This window comes from Phoca vitulina, unplaced genomic scaffold (genome assembly GCF_004348235.1).
Source record: "Phoca vitulina isolate PV1807 unplaced genomic scaffold, GSC_HSeal_1.0 scaffold7, whole genome shotgun sequence".
In the NCBI taxonomy this organism is placed as follows: Eukaryota; Metazoa; Chordata; class Mammalia; order Carnivora; family Phocidae; genus Phoca; species Phoca vitulina.
Window position 1 is genome coordinate 27,929,715 of NW_022589710.1, and position 18,749 is coordinate 27,948,463.

At 40.6% G+C, this 18,749-nt stretch overlaps 1 protein-coding gene across 2 annotated transcripts; it reads right to left on the reverse strand.

Moving 5' to 3' along the window:
* Positions 1 to 17: 17 nt before the first annotated feature.
* CNIH1 (cornichon family AMPA receptor auxiliary protein 1) lies at positions 18 to 14,240 on the reverse strand. 2 transcript variants are annotated; one of them, XM_032405144.1, is made up of 6 exons: positions 14,004 to 14,240; positions 9,009 to 9,077; positions 8,719 to 8,766; positions 4,539 to 4,651; positions 3,175 to 3,318; positions 18 to 929 (listed from the first exon to the last, which is right to left on the reverse strand). In XM_032405144.1, exons 1-6 carry the CDS (start codon positions 14,082 to 14,084, stop codon positions 902 to 904), a joined length of 483 nt encoding a protein of 160 aa, XP_032261035.1. In that variant the 5' UTR covers positions 14,085 to 14,240; the 3' UTR covers positions 18 to 901. The 2 variants fall into 2 exon arrangements, with proteins under 2 accessions (XP_032261035.1, XP_032261036.1); XM_032405145.1 differs by lacking the exon at positions 8,719 to 8,766 and having other exon boundaries at positions 14,004 to 14,237.
* Between the last annotated feature and the right edge of the window lie 4,509 nt (positions 14,241 to 18,749).

Here is an 18,749-nt window from a genome sequence, read left to right on the forward strand (position 1 = left end):
AAACAATGCACTGAAAATAAGTTAATTTCAGAGTTTTATTGTATTGCACTAAAGGAACAGCAGGATGGTTATACAATGTTTTCTCTCATTCAGTTTTGAAAATCTAAAGTACTTGCAAATTCTTAAGAATACCTTTACCACCAGATTAGAACAGTTAAGTATAATAACCAATTTCTTTATAAGTGATATCTTACAAATTAAAACACATTTAAAATAGCTTTAAATGCATTCTTCACAAGTAAATCAGCATATATTTTTATATCATGTTCATTTATGCTTAAGAATTAAAGCAAGTATATTACTCTGATGGAAATATGGGAAGTCTCTCATTCATGCAATATACAGGGATAATATTCAAGTTGGAGGGAAAAAAATCCCACTCTTCTAATTTTGTCCATATATAATCACATACATGATAAATGAGGAAACCCATGAAGTTTCCCACAAGTCAGATATATATTTTCAGTTCATCAGAAGCACCTGATATCTACAGCTAATTTATAATTAGATGGCATTTCAATAAAACCAAAATGAGCCCTACAAGTTCCTATATATAACAAAAGCTTCCAATGGACTAAGGATAGTCAATAATTAATGCAATCATTCAAGGGATTATGGCTGTTCCTTAAGGAGTGCAAGTTCAAACCTGTCAACACCAGAGGTAATCATTTTATATTAATTTATACGTAATTCCATTTAAATTCTTTATCCAAGTATAACATATGAAAACAGTCTTTCCACAAGCAAAAAATGTGGAAACATTTAAAAAATAAGGAGTCATTTTTTAAAGTAACTGATCAGATTCCATAGGCTACTCTTGGAAACAGGATCTTGCTGGATAGAATCCCTTCATTTGGTGGCTTTTTGCATGCACTTTGGACCAATTCTTCTGTGTGTTGTTCTAAGAGCTCACCAAAACATAGATCATGCTGAAAAGAAGAAAAAGCCTATTAATTCAAACATTCCTAACTATAAAAACTAAATGCACCAAAAAGTTGAGACTGCTTTACATAGCAAACTGGTTTATGGTATCATGCCACCACAGAAAATGAAAAGACCAATGACCAGTTCACGGTACAATCTCAATTTGCATTTATGGACTTCTGCCTAAGGTAGGACTTGGCTCAGTGCATGTGCTGTGGTTATTCCCTATTTCTTTTCCAATTTTAGCAAGTAGAACAGCACAGCTGAAAGCTTAATAAGGGACCAGAGCTTAGAGAAGCAATCCAAACAGTGCACTGCCCTGGAGTTGTCTAATAATAGCAGCGAGCATCTCCGGAGGGCTCACTTCATGCCAGGCCCTCCACTAGATCTTTTATGTACATGACCTCGCTGAATCCTCCAAGCAGTCCTAGGAGGTGGGTACCATTATTATCCCCATTTTACAGATGGGAATGGTCAATTAAGAAACTTCCCCAATAGAAAACAGACTCTAGACAACAGCAACGGGTTGAAAAAGGGCACAAATGAGCAAAATAAAAACAATAACCATTTAATTCAGGGCAATTCTACCAGAGTGATGTGGGAAAGGCATAGTTCAAAAGCACAGATCTCTAAATGGAAATACAAAGCAAAGGGTTGTGCAAACTCAATAAACAATTTAAAGCAGAAATGAAATGACCTAGTGCCACCATCTCCTGGTGAACATTTTCCCACAACTATACATCTCCAATTTTATCATTTATTCAATGATTCAGGTCTGTCTTTCAACAAGTATGTCTTTTTTTTTTTTTTTTAATTAAGTAGGCTCCACACTAGCATGGAGCCCAACGTGGGGCTTGAACTCATGACGCTGAGATCGAGACCTGAGCTGAGACCAAGAGTCAGCCACGTAACGACTGAGCCCCCCAGGCGCCCCCCACAAGTACAGCTGAGGTGCCTGCGATATGCCAGCACTGTGCCAGACATTTGCTAAAGAAACTGAAAAAATGAGAGTTAGCAGGAAATGAAAATGACACCTGGCATTTCACTTTTCAGGACTTATTCATTATTTGTTTCATAAATGAGCACCTGTAAATGCACCAAAGGATACTCATTTTCACAATTATAACCTCTAAAAGCATAAACATACCTTTTTCATAAATTTTGGTCTAGCACTTCATCGTCTTCCATAATAGAAACTTATATGATACAAAGAGAAATAGAATATAAACCTACCATCTAATACTTAGCAAGTTGTCAAGTAACAAAAAGGAGAGGGGAATAGAAAGAAGCTGAATGATCACAATTCCATCTTATACAGCCGATCTTCTTCATTGTTTGAAAATCAGGTGGGATGTCTTCTCTGGTTGAATATATGTCAGTAAAAGATGAGAAAGTGTATTTATGTAGCTTAAAGAAATGTAATTCCACACTTGCGAGGGTCCTTTTCTCATTTTAATGAGAATCTACAGGACACCTAGGGTGGTGGTTCTCAACCAGGGCTGGTTTTTGCCCCACAGGGGGCATTCAGCACCATCCAAAGACATTTTTAGTTTTGGTGACTGGGGGAGAGGAGGTGCTGCTGGTGTCTACTGGGGGGAGGCCAAGGACACTGCTCCACATCCCACAATGCACAGGCGAGCCCCCACAACAAAGATTTATCCAGCCCAAAATGTCAACAGTGCTGAGGTTCAGAAACCCTGACCTAGAGGAATGATATGAGTCCATCAGGGTACAAAGGCAGAAGAATCGATAACTGCACCATCATATAGGACAGATCTGTTTCTTTCATTCATCCCATTCAGGTCCAGCAAGCCAGAAAATAAAGGGTAGAGCATACAGTTTGTCAAAAATGACAAAAAATTAAACACCATCTCAAGACAGACAGTGAAGCCAAGCAAACGGTTTTTTGCAAACTCACACTTTTTTGCAATCCTCTCAAGGCCATCACTTTGCCATGGAGAATGAGGATTATCCTTCACTGACGCACTGTGTCCGAAAGTTTAGGAAGCAGCGCCCCTGCCCAAACCTTCTGCCGCCGACTGCACAGCAGCTGGCTGCCTCTGACAAGTACCAGTTTATTCCTGTTCAGTGTGCAAGCGTTTGCCGCGTGCACAGCGCCGTCACCGGTCACCACCATTCGAGACACTGAGTTATTCTTCAAGTGGACTTTAAGGTGTTAAGACCATAATGCCTGCAAACTTCTTCAGAAGGAAAATGAAATCACATATTCATTTTATTTTTTAAACTTACCCGTATAGGTAGTAAAAAAATGCTAGAAGGTAAAAAGCTAATTTGCACCAGCCTTCTTTCTGACAATACGCTAAAATGTCTGCATTCATGATGGTCGTAGGGTCATAGAGTCCTGGTCCACTCATCACTGGTCTACTCATATACCTGTAATAAACACAGTCGATTAGCCGCTCCAAAAAGGAAGACAACCTTTGAGATAGGAAGGAGGGGTTTTCTTCTCAAGTAACATTTGTTGCAATGAGAGGTGGTCCACACAGGGAAGCGTGATTAGTTCTAGGGTGGAGTTCTTTCCTCTTATCATCTTAATTTCAAAACAAGAGCTCCTATATGAGACCAGGACAGTTAAACAAGTCCTATCTGGTCTCCCCAACAACTTCATAAATACAAGAAAAAGAAAAATAACTGTAAAAAGGAAGTAAGATTTTCTTTTAACTTTTTAACATAATTTTAGGCTTACAGAAAGGGTGCAAGAACACTTCACCAAAATATTCCAAATGCTCACATTAACCACACAGCTTTACCCTTCTCTTTTTTGTTTTAGCTCCAAACATGCATACATTTTTTACAAAACAATTCAGACTCAGTTACAGATGTCATACCACTTGACACCTAAACACTTAAGTATATTTCCTAAAATCAAGAGCAATGAGGAGGGGCGCCTGGGTGGCTCAGTCGTTAAGCGTCTGCCTTCGGCTCAGGTCATGGTCCCAGGGTCCTGGGATCGAGCCCCGCATCGGGCTCCCTGCTCAGCGGGGAGTCTGCTTCTCCCTCTGCCACTCCCCCTGCTTGTGTTCCCTCTCTAGCTCTCTCTGTGTCAAATAAATAAATAAAATCTTTAAAAAAAAAAAAAAGAGCAATGAGGATTTTAACATTCCTATTAAAAAAAAAAAACCTCTAACTCTATTATATAGATTAGACATAACTTTTAAAAGTTATGAAATATGAATATATTTTATAAACAACCAAATTTAAATTCATAAAATAAACATGGAGAAAGAAGTTAGATACACTGTACATTTTGATTTATGTGAAGTTCAAAGATGGGCAAAACTAATCCAAGTTGACAGAGGTCACTGCTGTCCCAGGGAGGTGCAGGGGTAACTGACAGGGATGGGGCTTCAGACTTATGCACATTATTGTATGTAAATTAAACCTCACTTTTTGAAAAACACTTTTAAAGAGTAACAAAGTAAGCGCCCTAAAAGGTACGGAAGCAGTGATTTGTTCATCTACTTGATTTTTAAAATACATGCCAACCAATTTTCAGTTTTCATTTAGATGACTAGCATGCAAGATAACTGTATCAACCACAGTATAATTAAAATACAATTAGGAAAAGTATTAGAAATATATCTAAATATTACCTCCAAATATGATATGCCAAGAGGGGCATATTGAGACCCAGCGTAAGCCACTCGGCTGCACAAAGAAACATGACACAGAAGAAAGCATGGATGAGGTACTCTGGAAGTACAAGCTGGAAGAAAGATACAAGCCAGTTAGCAAAATGCCTTGGCAGTAAGTCAAATGCTAATTTGGAAGGCAGGTGGCAACCAAGTTTCCATAATGAAAAAAAGTTACTGTTTTCTTAGAATTGGGCACACACAATGCTACTGAGGTCTGTTTCCGTATTTAACTTTTTACCAAAAGCAGAATTACAAGCAAACTGACCAGATGATATAGCTTGCTCTAAAAGAATAAATAGAACTTAAAATTTAAAACTCAAATTCTTACAGTAACAGGTTAAATTATATAAAGTTACCACCCAGACGGTTCAGTTATTTGCTGATCGCTTGGAATACTTTTTCTTTCCACCATTCAGTAATGATAAAAATACAAAAATAAGGTATCTGATCACATGCAACATGATATAAAAAAAATCCACAAAAACAAAACTCTCGTTTAGAAAACTTTACACATTAGTGTTTTAAAGCTTTTAACAGAAACTAGGAATGCTATATAAACAATATTTAGCAAACACACATCACATTACCACAAAAGTAATTTTTCAATGGAAAGCCAAAAGCCAATAATCTCAGCACAGTCAGGGGGGAAAGAACACAGATGCAAACGATGTGCATTCTGCAATGTAGGAGGGAAAAGACAGTTCTGAACCATAAAATTGGAATTTTCCCGGTTCCTGAGCTCTGATTCTTACATGGCCTTCCTGTTTCTTTAAGCCTGCTTTCCAATGAACTACACAGACACAGCAGACCAGGAGAAGCTCAGAGCTCAAAAACAAAATGATTTTTTTTTTTTTGACTGTAGGCGGTACTAAATGAGAAAAATTATTTGAAGCAAAATGCTTTTTATAAGATGACCAAGAGTTCATGCTTTAATTATCTTTTTCATCCTAAAGACTTCAGCCTAATGACTCTGTTAAATGAAAGTCCCAAACTTTTCATTGCAAGTTTCAGCTAAATAACTTCCTACAAGTCACAGATGCAAAGCCAGCTTCTCAAATGTCTGCATCAGATCAAAGTAAAATTATATGAATCCTCAGTATCATCAGATCATTCCTGAGAGGAAACCGTTGCTGTAGAAATAACAATTGTACTACATATTCAAGCCCACTTTCTAATACTCCCAAATCACTTTTTCCATTTCAAAGCTGTAAAGCAAAGTTTTTTTAATGAATATTTTAAATGAAATCCCAGTAAAACCAACTAATCTACATGACTAACCAGTATCTTCTACAAACTTAAGCAATATAATAAATAACAAAAGATAAACTCTGCATATGTATATAAACTTGTAAATAGCACGAACCATTAAGCCACACCATTTAATTAAGATCAAAATCAAACATCTGCAAGAAAACAAGAAACTGTCCACAGGAAATCCTTGAAACACAAGGACTGCAACCAGGACAAACCAAGAAAAATAGATATTGTATTAGGAGTTCCACTAGAGCTGTTTATAATGCTAGTTTAAATTACAGGATTTTTCTTTACAGTATAAGTCTATTTCAGCTCTCTAAAGCGAAGTGATATCTAACAATATAAATCATCATCCACGTTTTCATCCTACACTTCCAGACTGAAATATGGGGAGAAAATGACTTTGAAAGCACAATACCTACTGTTCTTAAACAATATGCTTTAGTAAGGGTGAGACTACAGATAATCTGCAACCCTTCCAGTTCTAATATGAAACACATGCCACACTCCCTTCTCAAAAAAGTCCAGAAACTTTTATAATGCATCTCTTATAAAAACCAGTCCACCCCAATCATTGTTTAATGGTGAAATTTCCCTGTAAGTGGCACAAAAATTAATTCCATTTAGGAACCAATGTTTACACAAAAGCTAGTAGCCAAAAAAATTCCTCATGCAAATATGGCTGAAATGATAGTACTTAACATGCAAATCATAATATTCTCTAGTTAAGGTTCACATTTTAAAAAATAATATTTGTCTTCCCCCATACTTTGGCAGAATTGTCAAAACAAATTTTAAATAGGGAAAACTGTCAGATGCGCTGCTAGTAAGCCAATTATCGGCACCCTATCCAAACGCAACATGTGCTGATATAAAAACTTCCTTCCAATCTATGCAGCATTAGGAGGTCCCAAGCACATGTCTTTTTTAAGTGAGAATTTCCTTCCATGAAGAAGAGTCAGAAATCACACATTAAATGTAAAAATGAAATTAGTCCCTCTTAAATTTACGGTAAATTAGGGAAATACCAAAGCTTGAGTGTAAAAATCCAGCTGTCTGGGTTCAAATGCTGGTTCTACCTTAGCTGTGTGACCTTGTTGGTAAAGTGCTTCAACCCTGCTAAGCCTCAGCCTATCCTCCTATTCATGAGAATATCAATATACCTACCCTTTAGGCAGGTCATGAGCACTGAATGAAAAAGCCCAAGTAAAGATGCTTAGCACAGAGCCTGGTGCCCAGAAAAGCCCTCATCTGATTTCAGCTCTTATCATCCTCATCCTCATTTGGTTATTTGAAGTAATGAAAAGCCAAAGAAGATAGAATACTATTAATGAACAACTGTCAAAAAAAGAAATTTCGGTTTCTTAATCTCTTGGTAACAATTAGTTTCAACAGTAGGTTAAGATATTTTACAATCAACAGTATTACTTTCCAACAAGAAAGCAGATTCGTCACCTATTTTGTTTCATAAGAGCAGAGAAACGGCTAGTAAGTTAATACTTTTAATTGTACCTACATTAAGTCTCACTGTAGCAGTTCTTTGAAGACAAACTAGAAATCTATCCCATCGCTCATATTTATCGAGGAAACAATGATAAAGTAGCAAACACGCTTTATAGACCCTTTTCCAAATAAAATCCCTCTGGCATGCTAGTGCCTTACAGTTTTACACAACTAAAGCCTACACAAGTTCTCATCTTAAGTAATTTTTAAAGATGAATTATTGTATTGTATTGTTTGGAGACATACCCACTGCTTTCTTACAAACCTTTCAGCTTCTGACCAATTAGGCAAAATCAAACCTACAGACGAAAGGAGAATCTTCCTAAATGAGTAAACTAAAATATAAATATATATATATTTTTGGGCGCCTGGGTGGCTCAGTTGGTTAAGCGACTGCCTTCGGCTCAGGTCATGATCCCGGAGTCCTAGGATCGAGTCCCACATCGGGCTCCCAGCTCGGCAGGGAGCCTGCTTCTCCCTCTGACCCTATCCCCTCTCATGCTGTTTCTCTCTCTCTCTCTCTCTCTCAAATAAATAAATAAATAAAATCTTTAAAAAAAAAAATATATATATATATATATATATTTTTGACTTCATTTAACTGCAACCCTTTCGGTTCTAATATGAAACACATGCCACACTCCCTTCTCCTCAAAAAAGTCCAGAAACTTTTATAATGCATCTCTTATAAAAACCAGTCCACTCCAATCATTGTTTAAGGGTGAAATCCCCTAAGCACAATGGAGCCACATTATAACTAAATCCATCCAAGCTCAGAACTTAGTGTAAGACAAGTCTGTCTTAGAAATTTAGAGTGAATATATATTAGAAATAACTATGTAGACATTTGTATACAAATTGTTGTCCACAAAATTCTGGCAGCGTGAGTCCAAAGGTCAGCACCAGTGCAAGATTCCAGAACCTAAGGAAAGAGCTATCATCTAGAAGGTTCTGAATAAACATCAGCTGAAAGAGTGAATAATTAATTCCAGAATAGACATAACCAAAGATAAAAGCAGACATGGTACTGAAGACTCCACTTCCAGACTACCTCCCAATAAGTCACAACAGAAGAATCTTCTTACCATCTATTAAAGTCATTTTATGTTAACTAACTTTCAAACACTGCTCCAAATAATTTAATATAGAAGTGCCTATGGCTCTAACATTTTTAAAAATGCATAAGCATTTAACAGCTTTCCCTACTTGACTGGGCCAGCAAGCAAACATTTGCATAAAATGCGAAATTTCATGAAATCATAAACCTCAACAGGCATATGAACGAGGACACCGAACAGAACATTTTACAAATACAAATGCCCTAACCCTCCCCATGAAATGAATGTAGCATTAAAACATTAAACTAAAAAGCAGTACACACCTTTAATGCAATTTTGACTCTTTTAATCTTTTTGACCTTTTCAACTGTCTTTGGCCGACAATGTAAAAAGCAGATTGGAAGAATGTTAGTATGACAGCTGACAAGATCACTCACAGATTAATAATAGTCAGAATAGTCAAGCAGGAAAAAGAATATTTTTGTAAATTCTGCCTACTTCAAAAAGTACAAATATATCATGCTACTGAGAATATTGGCCATTTTCAAAATAAATTAAGTTAAAAGCAAAAACAGTTTAAAAATCTAAAGAAAAATCCTATATTATAACTTACAGGATTCAGAGTATTACACTGGTCTATAGGATTCTTGTAATCAGTCTTCAGTTCATCAAATGCTATAATCTAAAATAAAATTAAAATCAGTTAGGACCTTTAATAAAAAGCAGCAACAAACCTGCCCCATCATCAAATGACAATTGAATAAAGCTAATAAAACAAAAGCAAAAGTATACCAATACTGCATGTACCAATTTATAGTAAATTCACTATGTACTAATAAATAACCAGAATCAGATTTAAAGAACTGAGAATATGTTTATACTAATGTCATTTAAATGAGCTGGTATCACTGTGATAAATATCTTCAATTTTCAATTTTTCAATGCCTCTGTTCAAGTCATTTTCTCTTCTTGAAATGATCTTTTCTATCTATCAAAACTTCACCCTAAAAACCCTCTTCCTATGTCAACTCCTCTCTGTAGGTTTCCCTGACTCCCTGGGGCAGAAATGATTGCCTGTCTAGTAGCCACAGAGCACAGGGCTTTACAGTGCTACCAATACGGCATTTCTCACACTGGGGTATCTGTGTACAGGTTTGTGTGCCCCTCACGGTGAGGTATTTTTAATCATCTGTGCATGCCCTGCCCCTGGCACACGGTTCAGTGGGACACTAGAGATGGACTCATGCGCTTCAGTTTGTTCCCATTGTGCCCAAACACATACATTTCAAAGTCCTGCTTCAATAGGGAAATACAAGAAATGGCCTCAGCATAGAGGAATACCAAATGATTATTAAACTTCATGGCCAGGACCACCACATAGAGTAGCACCCTTCCTGCGTGGGACAAAAGGCCAAGGTGGAAGCTCAAAGCCAGCCCGTGCTCCTGCTGCCAAGCACCCCGCCATGGACTCCACACCAGGCTCTGCACTGAGGGGCCGCGTCTGTGTAGGAGGGAGGATTTTTCTGATTCTTCTGCCCCAAGAGGCATCTTGTTCTAATGCACCTAAAGGCATCAGGTAAGCAAGAGCAGCCCTGTTCAAGGCCCCGATAAAAGTGATCAGTCTAACCTCCTTTTGTGTCCTATGCATAGCCCTACACTTGTGGGTGGTTTCATGAGGTCACCAAACAAAACTGAAGAAGGGTAACCCAGGTAAGACCAGCTTCTCACGGTATGAGGAGTCAAATAGTTATAAATGTGATAAGGGGAGAAAGATCTCATCCACTTAGGAAATATATGACAAGAATGTTTCTGTCTACACTCTGGAGAAATGTGGCTGTAACATTTAGGGTCACTTAACACAGAACTTCAAAGTCAAAATGTACTAAAAATCAAAACAAGGGCAACACCCCACTCTGTAGTATTAACTCAGATGTCAAAATAAGAAGCCAAAGGCAACAAGTTTATAGGAAAGTTATTTTAGTTGCTGTCACTGGTCATCCAGGAGATAAGAGAACTCAATCTGCCTTTCCTCTGGTGGGTTAGGAGTAGTATCTTTGTATGTGAGACCGTGTTACTCAATATTACTGGTAATCGGGGCACCTGGGTGGCTCAGATGGTTAAGCGTCTGCCTTCGGCTCAGGTCATGATCCCAGCGTCCTGGGATCGAGCCCCGCATCAGGCTCCCTGCTTGGCGGGGAACCTGCTTCTCCCTCTCCCTCTACTGTTCCCCCTGCTTGTGCTCTCTCACTCTATCAAATAAATAAATAAAATCTTTAAAAAAAAAAAAATTACCGGTAATCAATGGAGTTCTATCTTTCTAGCTTTTGCTCTGCTGGTTTATTTCCCTGTTAAAGTTCTTCACTTCATAAAAAGATGGGTTGTTCTTTTTTTTTTTAATTTCTAGAATTTTACAAAATCCACCAACCAGACCAAATAAAAATTCTAACTAAAACAGGAATAGAAGAAAATCATTTGACATTAAGATGTAAACTCCATGACAGCAAAGATTTTTGCTGTGCTCACTGCTATGTCCCTGGGCCTGGCTACATACTTAAATGTTCAATCAATATTTACTGAATGAAAGCCTAGCTTAAAAAGAATACAGAACTCACCAATAGGCGTTTGCCTTTGCTAATGAAACCTAACACATATAAATGTTAAAAATGTTAAAAATAGGGCGCCTGGATGGCTCAGTCGGTTAAGCATCTGCCTTCGGCTCAGGTCATGATCTCAGGGTCCTGGGATGGAGCCCCACATCGGGGTCCCTGCTCTGCAGGAGGCCTGCTTCTCCCTCTCCCACTCCCCCTGCTTGTGTTCCCTCTCTCGGTGTATTTCTCTCTGTCAAATAAATAAATAAAATCTTTAAAAAAAAAAAAAGTTAAAAATATAAACATACAACTAGAAGATACTAATTTCTGATTACTTAACAGATATTATTAATCAAATACCTGACATTTGCTGTGTGATATATCCCCAATGCATCTTAGTAATAAAGTTCAAAATAAGGACTGTCGTTGCAAATTAAATTACTTGCCTATAACAAGATCCAATTTAATAGCGAGTATAAAACTTATGTTTTAAAACTAACTCTTTTGACTGGACATTTTCTTCAGGTGATTTCAAGGGATCTTTTAATGAGTATGTTACTGCATGAGCTTCTGTTTGAAATGCTATAAGCTGGAGTTTTCAAACTCTTCTGAAAAGATTAACCTACTGGTTTTTGTATCTTTTGTGACTGTGCGTCTGGACAAAGACGTTCACAAAATTTCCAACAGAGTGCAAAAACAAAACAGATATATCCCTAAAGATATCAAACTATGCAATTCAGGATACATTCAAATTTGACGCATGGCTTTAGGGAATGACTTCTGTTCAAACAAACCTATGCTCCCATCTCTACTCTCCACAGAGTATCAATCACATGAATTAGTACAGTTAGACAGATGTAACCAACAGCACAAAAAATATCCTCCATAAAACGATTAATGTAAACAGGATTCTTTGAATTTCTACTTCAAATTTCCAAGTGAGTCTTCTGATACTTAAACTACCTAAGAAAATAAACTGAAGGTTATGTAGTTAATAGAAAAATTAAAATTATATACTTTAGAATTTTCAATTTGTTCCCAAAGGATGCATAATCCTCTGAACTACGACGAAATCCCCAAGGATAAAAGCTCGCCACTAATCTGTGGAGTACAAATGAATTTTTAAAAATTCTATAATAGGACTTAAAATTACCTACTTCACCCGATACATTCTCATTTCAACGCTGAAACTAAGTTACCCATTTTTTTAATTTATTTTTTTTAAGATTTTATTTATTTATTTGAGAGGGAGGGAGAGAGAGAGAGAATAAGCAGAGTAAGGGGCAGAGGGAGAAGCAGACTCCCCCCTGGGCAGGGAGCCCCATTCCGGACTGGATCCCAGAACCCTGGGATCATGACCTGAGCAGAAGGCATACGCTTCACCAATGGAGCCACCCAGGCACCCCAAATTACCCATTTTTATTTTTAATGCAGTTCAGATTTTCCTTAAGCCAAACAACCTGGTTCAAAATGTAAACAAGGCCCTCCACAGCTTTCTTTCTTAGAATCCTCATCATTTCAAAAAACAAAGACTACCCATCAAGCAGGAAGTGACTTAAATCCGTATCTACAAATGGAAGGGAGCCACACATTTCACTTCCACCAGTGAAATGTGGAGCTAGTTTGCATTCCAGATTATCTTTATTTATTGTTCTTCCACCAAAGAGCCTAAAGTGCTCTTAATTTATTGGTTCCTACTGACAAGTATTTTGAGAGAGCAGTTACTGAACAGCCTACCTAAGCATTCCTCACTACAGAGCAGTTAGGTTCTAAAATAATTATGAACATCATCACACTCCTTATCAAAAGAGAATAATTTGTGGTATTCTACTTCTGAGATTTTTTTTTTTTTTTTACACAAGACACTGCTGCCATTTAAATCACTCTGCCAGGCTATGTTCCATAAGAAATCCTTGTTATTGGCATGATGAAACCTGACTTAAAATTTACATGAATGAACATGTCCAATCATTCAAAAGAGGACTGATATTCCAGAAGGCACTAAAAGAATATGAGGAGGGCAGAAGCAAATATAAGATACATTTTTAATGAATGCTGACTTCCAGAAGGCTGCTTCTTATTTTGTGCTAGAGAAACAAGAATCCTTAAAAATCTGTTGTAGAACTGTCATGAGGAACTTACTTGTTCCTTACAGTACCCAGTAAGGATGTGCTTCTATCCTGCAGCAAGATGTGAGTAAAAGAAAAAAAGAAAGAAAAAAGAAGAAAAACTGCCCTAGGGAAGTTTAAGATTTGTGAGCATTTTCGAACTCAAATTAAAACTACCTCCATTAAATCCAGCTACCCTGAATACAGAGGTGGCTAGGAAGAGTGTCTCTTGAGAAACTCTGGCGGTCAAAGTATGATTTAGGGGAAAAGTTCGGAGATGCAGTCAACAAAGTGATCAATCCAATCTGCATCAAAGTTCACAAGGAAACAAAATCTGAAAAAAAAAGGGGGGGCATTCTACTCGAAGAGCGCCCAACAAGTGCTGAAAATAGAGTTGGAAATTCATCTAAAGTAGGCTATACGATCTCATTTGGGCCATACTCCAGCGGAAACCCGAAAAGAAAGACAATGTGATTAAATAATAGTAATTCGGTAAACTTCATTCCCGCTAAGCACGCAGCATGCCTCCGTGCGCCCTTGACATCCTCCCCGGGGATGCGGGGATGCGGGGATGCCGAGCCCCGGGCCGGCCAAGATCCACGCCAGCGAAGCGCTGTCCCGCAGGGCCCCGCAGGACCGCGGCCGCCCCACCCATCCAGGGAGGAGTAGCGGCGCGCGCGGCCTGCGAGGGGACACAGCGGGCGCATCCATCGGGCCACCGCAGCCTGGACCTGCAGCCCCCGGCCCGCAGACGGAGGGCTCCCAGAGCCCTGGCCGCGCGGCCTGCCCCGCTTCGGCCCCATCCCCCGGCGCGCGGACCTCCGGGGGCCGTCGCCGACCGGACCGCAGACGCTGGGTGAGAAGAAGCTGCGCCGCCTCCTCGCCCTTCTTCCCCCGGCCCCGGCTACTCACGTGCCAGATAGCGAAGAAGATGAGCGCGGCGGTGAGCAGCAGCGCCAGCATGTAGCAGAAGGCCGCGAACGTGAACGCCATGGCCGGGAAGGAGGAGCAGGCAGCGGCGCCGGTGCCAGCGGAGAAAGGCGGCGCAGGGCCCTCTGGGTAAAACCATTCACTTCCCCCGGCCTCAGCCACGACCGCCGCCGCCGCTGCTGCCGCCGCCGCCGCGGCGCTCGCCCTCTCTGCGCGCCTGCGCACCAGCCGAGATGCGCCGGCGCCCTCTGATGGCTGAAGCCCACGATGCACCTACATTGTCCGCGCAGCAGATTGATTTAGTTTTCTTTCCTTCCCTCGTTCATTCTTTGAACAAATAGTTATTGAATGAGCGCCTAGTATATTTCAGGCGCTGTGCTTCCCCTTTGAGATACAAAGATGAGAAACATAGTACTTGCGCCGAAAAAACTTAGTATAGTGCCGGAAACGAACACTTAAATAAATCATTACGGTATTATAACCCTGTTAACGGAAGTCTGCGGCTCGTGATGAAAGGTCAGAGAAGGGCATCCATCCCGTTCTGCAGCGTTCAGAGCAGGATTCCTGGAGTATCTGTTTCTTAAACTGAGGCGTATGTGATGAGTAGAAGTCCAGGCAAAGAGAAGGTAGAACCAGAACTCCTAAGAGAGGGTTCAGCTTGAGCAAAGACACAGAGATGGAAGGAAGGAAAGAAGGAGGGAAGGAGGGAGGGAGGGAGGAAGGAAGGAAGGAAGGAAGGAAGGAAGGAAGGAAGGAAGGAAGGAAGGAAGGGAGGGGGGAGGGGGGGAGGAAGGAAGGAAGGAAGGAAGGAAGGAAGGAAGGAAGGAAAAAAAGCTCAGTGTCTCAGGTGAAATCACCAGCAGCTCTACATTAACGGAACCTAGCACAAAACAGTTTTGAGAGTTCGGGGTTAGCGGGGGTTCAGATCACAGAGTATCTTATAAGCTTGGTTTTGTTCTTATGCTGGTTGTGACCCACAAAATTGATTCACCACCTGCTAACTGATCGCTGCTGATGGAAGTGGAAATCATTGAAGGATTTAAGCAAGAGAGGGACATATTTAGATTTGCATTAAAGATCATTCACCCTAGCAAATTGTATAGAGAGGGGTTTAGAAGCAGAGTCTATCCAGTGCTGTCCAACAAAACTTGTGGCAATAGTGGAAATTTTCTTTTTCTGCACTGTTCAATACAGTAGCCACTAGCCACATGTGGCTATTGAGCACTCTCAATGTGGCTAGTATGATTATGGAATTGAACGTTAAATTTTGCTTATTTTCATTAATTAAAATGTAAGTAGCCACGTGTGGCTAGTGGCTACTGTCTTAGACAGTGCAGGTCTATACCACCAAGATTATATGGCACCCGTGTGCAAATCACAAAGGTATTCTCTCCAGATAAACGAAGTCCACACTAGGGCACAGGAATGCAGGCTGTGTGTGCAGTGTGCAAACTGCCCAACTGTGCACTATGATCCTGAATAGAGGAGTGCAAGAGCAGCAGGAAGGAGCCCTCAGCAATGGTTCCAGCAGAAGCTGGGCTCTGACCAAAGCAACAAAAACCAGGAGAGAAAGGAGTGAACAGATTTGATAGTATTTGAGAGAGAAGCTCAGCAGGACTTGATTGATTGGATGCAGTGGTTAGAGAAAGGAAGGCCTACAGGCCACAGAAGCTTAGCAAAATACAATTTTGGGCAATATTTGTCCAAAGAGAGTTCATCATCTAATGAGGGGTAGATGCAGTTTCCTGGCGTCAGGGAAAAGTTTTCGGGGAATTGTCTAAGCCAGACCATGAGATGCAGCCTGGTTCTTATAAATAAATTCCGTCTACACTTTGGGAAGTGATGGTTCATCACCAAGAACCTCCAGGTCCTCCCACCTTTTAGCAACAAGCTACTCTCCTGATTCACTTGAAATGTAGCTTTCCCTTACCTGGTAACTATGTCTAGCACCTTACTATGCAAAATGGAACTGCCTCCCAAGAACACATCCTTGGTTCTGGAAGGGACGTCCTGCACTTCACCTGAGGAGATGGAGAGACTTGGCAAGAGAAATTTTTTCTGCTCCAACCCCCCTTAACCCTTAACTGCTGTTATATTATAAAACCCAAGCCCCTCCACTTCATTCAAGGGTAGCATTTTAGGTATTTCAATGAGGGTTTATTGAGCACCCATTCTATATCGTGTGGAATACTGATTTGCTCAGAAGCTGGGGCAGTATGAAGCCCATTCATGTTTTACCAGAACACATAGGTAAATTGTAGACCTGCATTGTCTAGTAGAGGAGACCTGTAGTCACATGGCTATTTAAATTTAAATTGATAAAATTAGGGGCACCTGGGTGGCTCAGTCGTTAAGTGTCTGCCTTCGGCTCAGGTCATGATCCCAGAGTCCTGGGATTGAGCCCCGCATGAGGTTCCTTGCTCCGCGGGGAGCCTGCTTCTCCCTCTCCCACTCCCCCTGCTTGTGTTCCCTCTCTCGCTGTCTCTCTCTCCGTCAAATAAATAAATAAAATCTTTAAAATAAATAAATAAATTTAAATTGATAAAATTAAATAAAACTAAAAATTCAGTTCCTCAGTTATACTAGCCATATTTCAAACACTCAATAGCCTCATGTGGCTGGTGGCTACTGTGGTGAACAATGTAGATATAGAACATTTCCATCATTGCAGAAAGTGCTGTTCGCACTGCTTTAGACAGTATTACACCGCTGTAATCAGTTAAAGAATACACCCATTTTAATGAGGGCAAAGGGCTAATTAGATCAACCAACTACAGGCAAGGCAGTTGGTGAGAAAGATAATGGGTTTACTTGACATTTTGGAGAACCCTTACAAGCAGCGAGTAATCTATACCATCCTCATTCAATCAATTCTCAGTATTCTTTGGAAGTTCCATCAACCCTTTCACCTCGTGGGAGTAATTTTGTAGTACATACTGAATTAAGTTCCTACTTCTACTTGTATATATGGCTGGGGCTGGATGATATTGCAAAGAAATATTAATCTTATGTTCTCTTTCTCTCTCTCTCTCTCTCTCTCCTGCACCCCCCTTCTCCCACTCAGACTTCCTTTGTTCAACTTGTCTTTTCCATCAGTTCGCTCCCACTCCACCCACACTGCCCATGCCCCCAACCAAAAAGGCTAGGCACAGGTCAGCCACTGGAGAATTAGAAAACAAAACCCAGAAATACAAAGCATGCAGTCTGAGAATGGGACCCAAAGAGTTCAGATACACACCTGAAAGAAATTTCCAGCCCCCTAGACTAGATAAAGAAAGCCAGTAGTGGGAAGGGGGGAGGGGAGGTGCTGAGCAGTTAAGAGAATGTGAGCTCAAGATATCTCCAAGCCCCCACACTAACAAGCTCGGCCATGCCAATCTCCAGAGAATAGCCTGGCCTCCCCCTGAGCTCAGCTTTCTTTTTCACTGTGTCTGTTGAGAACTGCCAGAAAGCAGCAGGCCATCTTCACACATCCATCATCCAAGTGGTAGTCATGTTTGCCACTCTGCTCAGCACCCCATCCAGCCCATGCCAGGGAGACAGTCCTCTTTCTATGGCCAAGGAAACTCATAAACCACACACACCCCCCCATGGGGAGCGGTAAGTAGGAAACTTAAAGACATGGTGGTAACATAAAAGGGAAAGCTCCTAGACGATCGTGAATTTGCACTTAACCAAGTTGAGCTCTCCCACAGATGTGGAATAATAGGTGAACTGTAATCCTAGTTACATAGATCATATGGTGCCCATGACGCTTTGGGAGGATCTGGGCCCTGGCCTTGAGTAATGAAGCACTTCCAAGAGGATAGAACCCTGAGCACAGAAAATTGTGGGCCAGCAATTCCCCATCTTCCAGAAGAGGTTTGCACATTTGAAGGAAAAGCCATTTCACCTGGGGGTTGTGTGTGGCACTTGGATCTGGACATTGACATGGGCCTTGGAAAGAATAGCTATGGAGCTGGGAAGAATGGGAGGTGTAGCAGGTAGTATTGGTTGCCCCCAAAGCCACCCAACTTCTTTCTTGTTGGCGGAGCTTGAGGTTTGTCCGGGGTTCATGGTCCCCATGCCATGTGCTTAGAGGAGGAGCCCTTCTCAGCCCAAGGTTTTGGGAAAAGGCAGCTCCTATCCCTCCAGAGTGAGGTCTGACTCCCAATTGCTTTCCGTATAGAGCAGAGCTGATGACTATTGGTGTTATTTTTTGTTCACTATACACATTTCTTTTTTTTTTAAGATTTTATTTATTCATTTGACACAGAGAGAGAGATAGAGAGAGAGCACAAGCAGGGGGAGCGGCAGGCAGAGGGAGAGAGAGAAGCAGGCTCCCCGCGGAGCAGGAAGCCTGATGTGGGGCTGGATCCCAGGACCCTGGGATCATGACCTGAGCCGAAGGCAGACGCTTAACCGACTGAGCCACCCAGGCGCCCCTCACTATACACAGTTCTAACACATCAGGTTACAGCTGCATGCTGTAGAGGGCATTGGACTGTCCAGTAGGATGTGGCTTCTCCGTATCGGGTGGCTGTGTCATCCACCTTGCCCTTTGCCCTGGAAATACCTGTTACACAACCATTTACAAGAAGAATCAATTCACTCGACAATTTCATGTGTGCAAAATATGTCTTTATTGTTATGGTTCTTATGTGTCTTTTTTTTCATAAAATCACATAAAGGTAAAATTTAAAGATGGTGAAAAACACAGATTTTAAGAGTATGAGGACTTTCAATACA

Excerpts from the sequence above, each read along its gene's own strand:
- CNIH1 (XM_032405144.1), bottom strand. The coding sequence starts at position 14,084 with ATGGCGTTCACGTTCGCGGCCTTCTGCTACATGCTGGCGCTGCTGCTC. Across the intron at positions 8,767-9,008 it reads AGTGTAATACTCTGAATCCT|ACAGTTGAAAAGGTCAAAAA; the intron begins GTAAGTTATAAT and ends TGTCGGCCAAAG. Across the intron at positions 4,652-8,718 it reads GAGTCAAAATTGCATTAAAG|CTTGTACTTCCAGAGTACCT; the intron begins GTGTGTACTGCT and ends TCTTTCTTCCAG.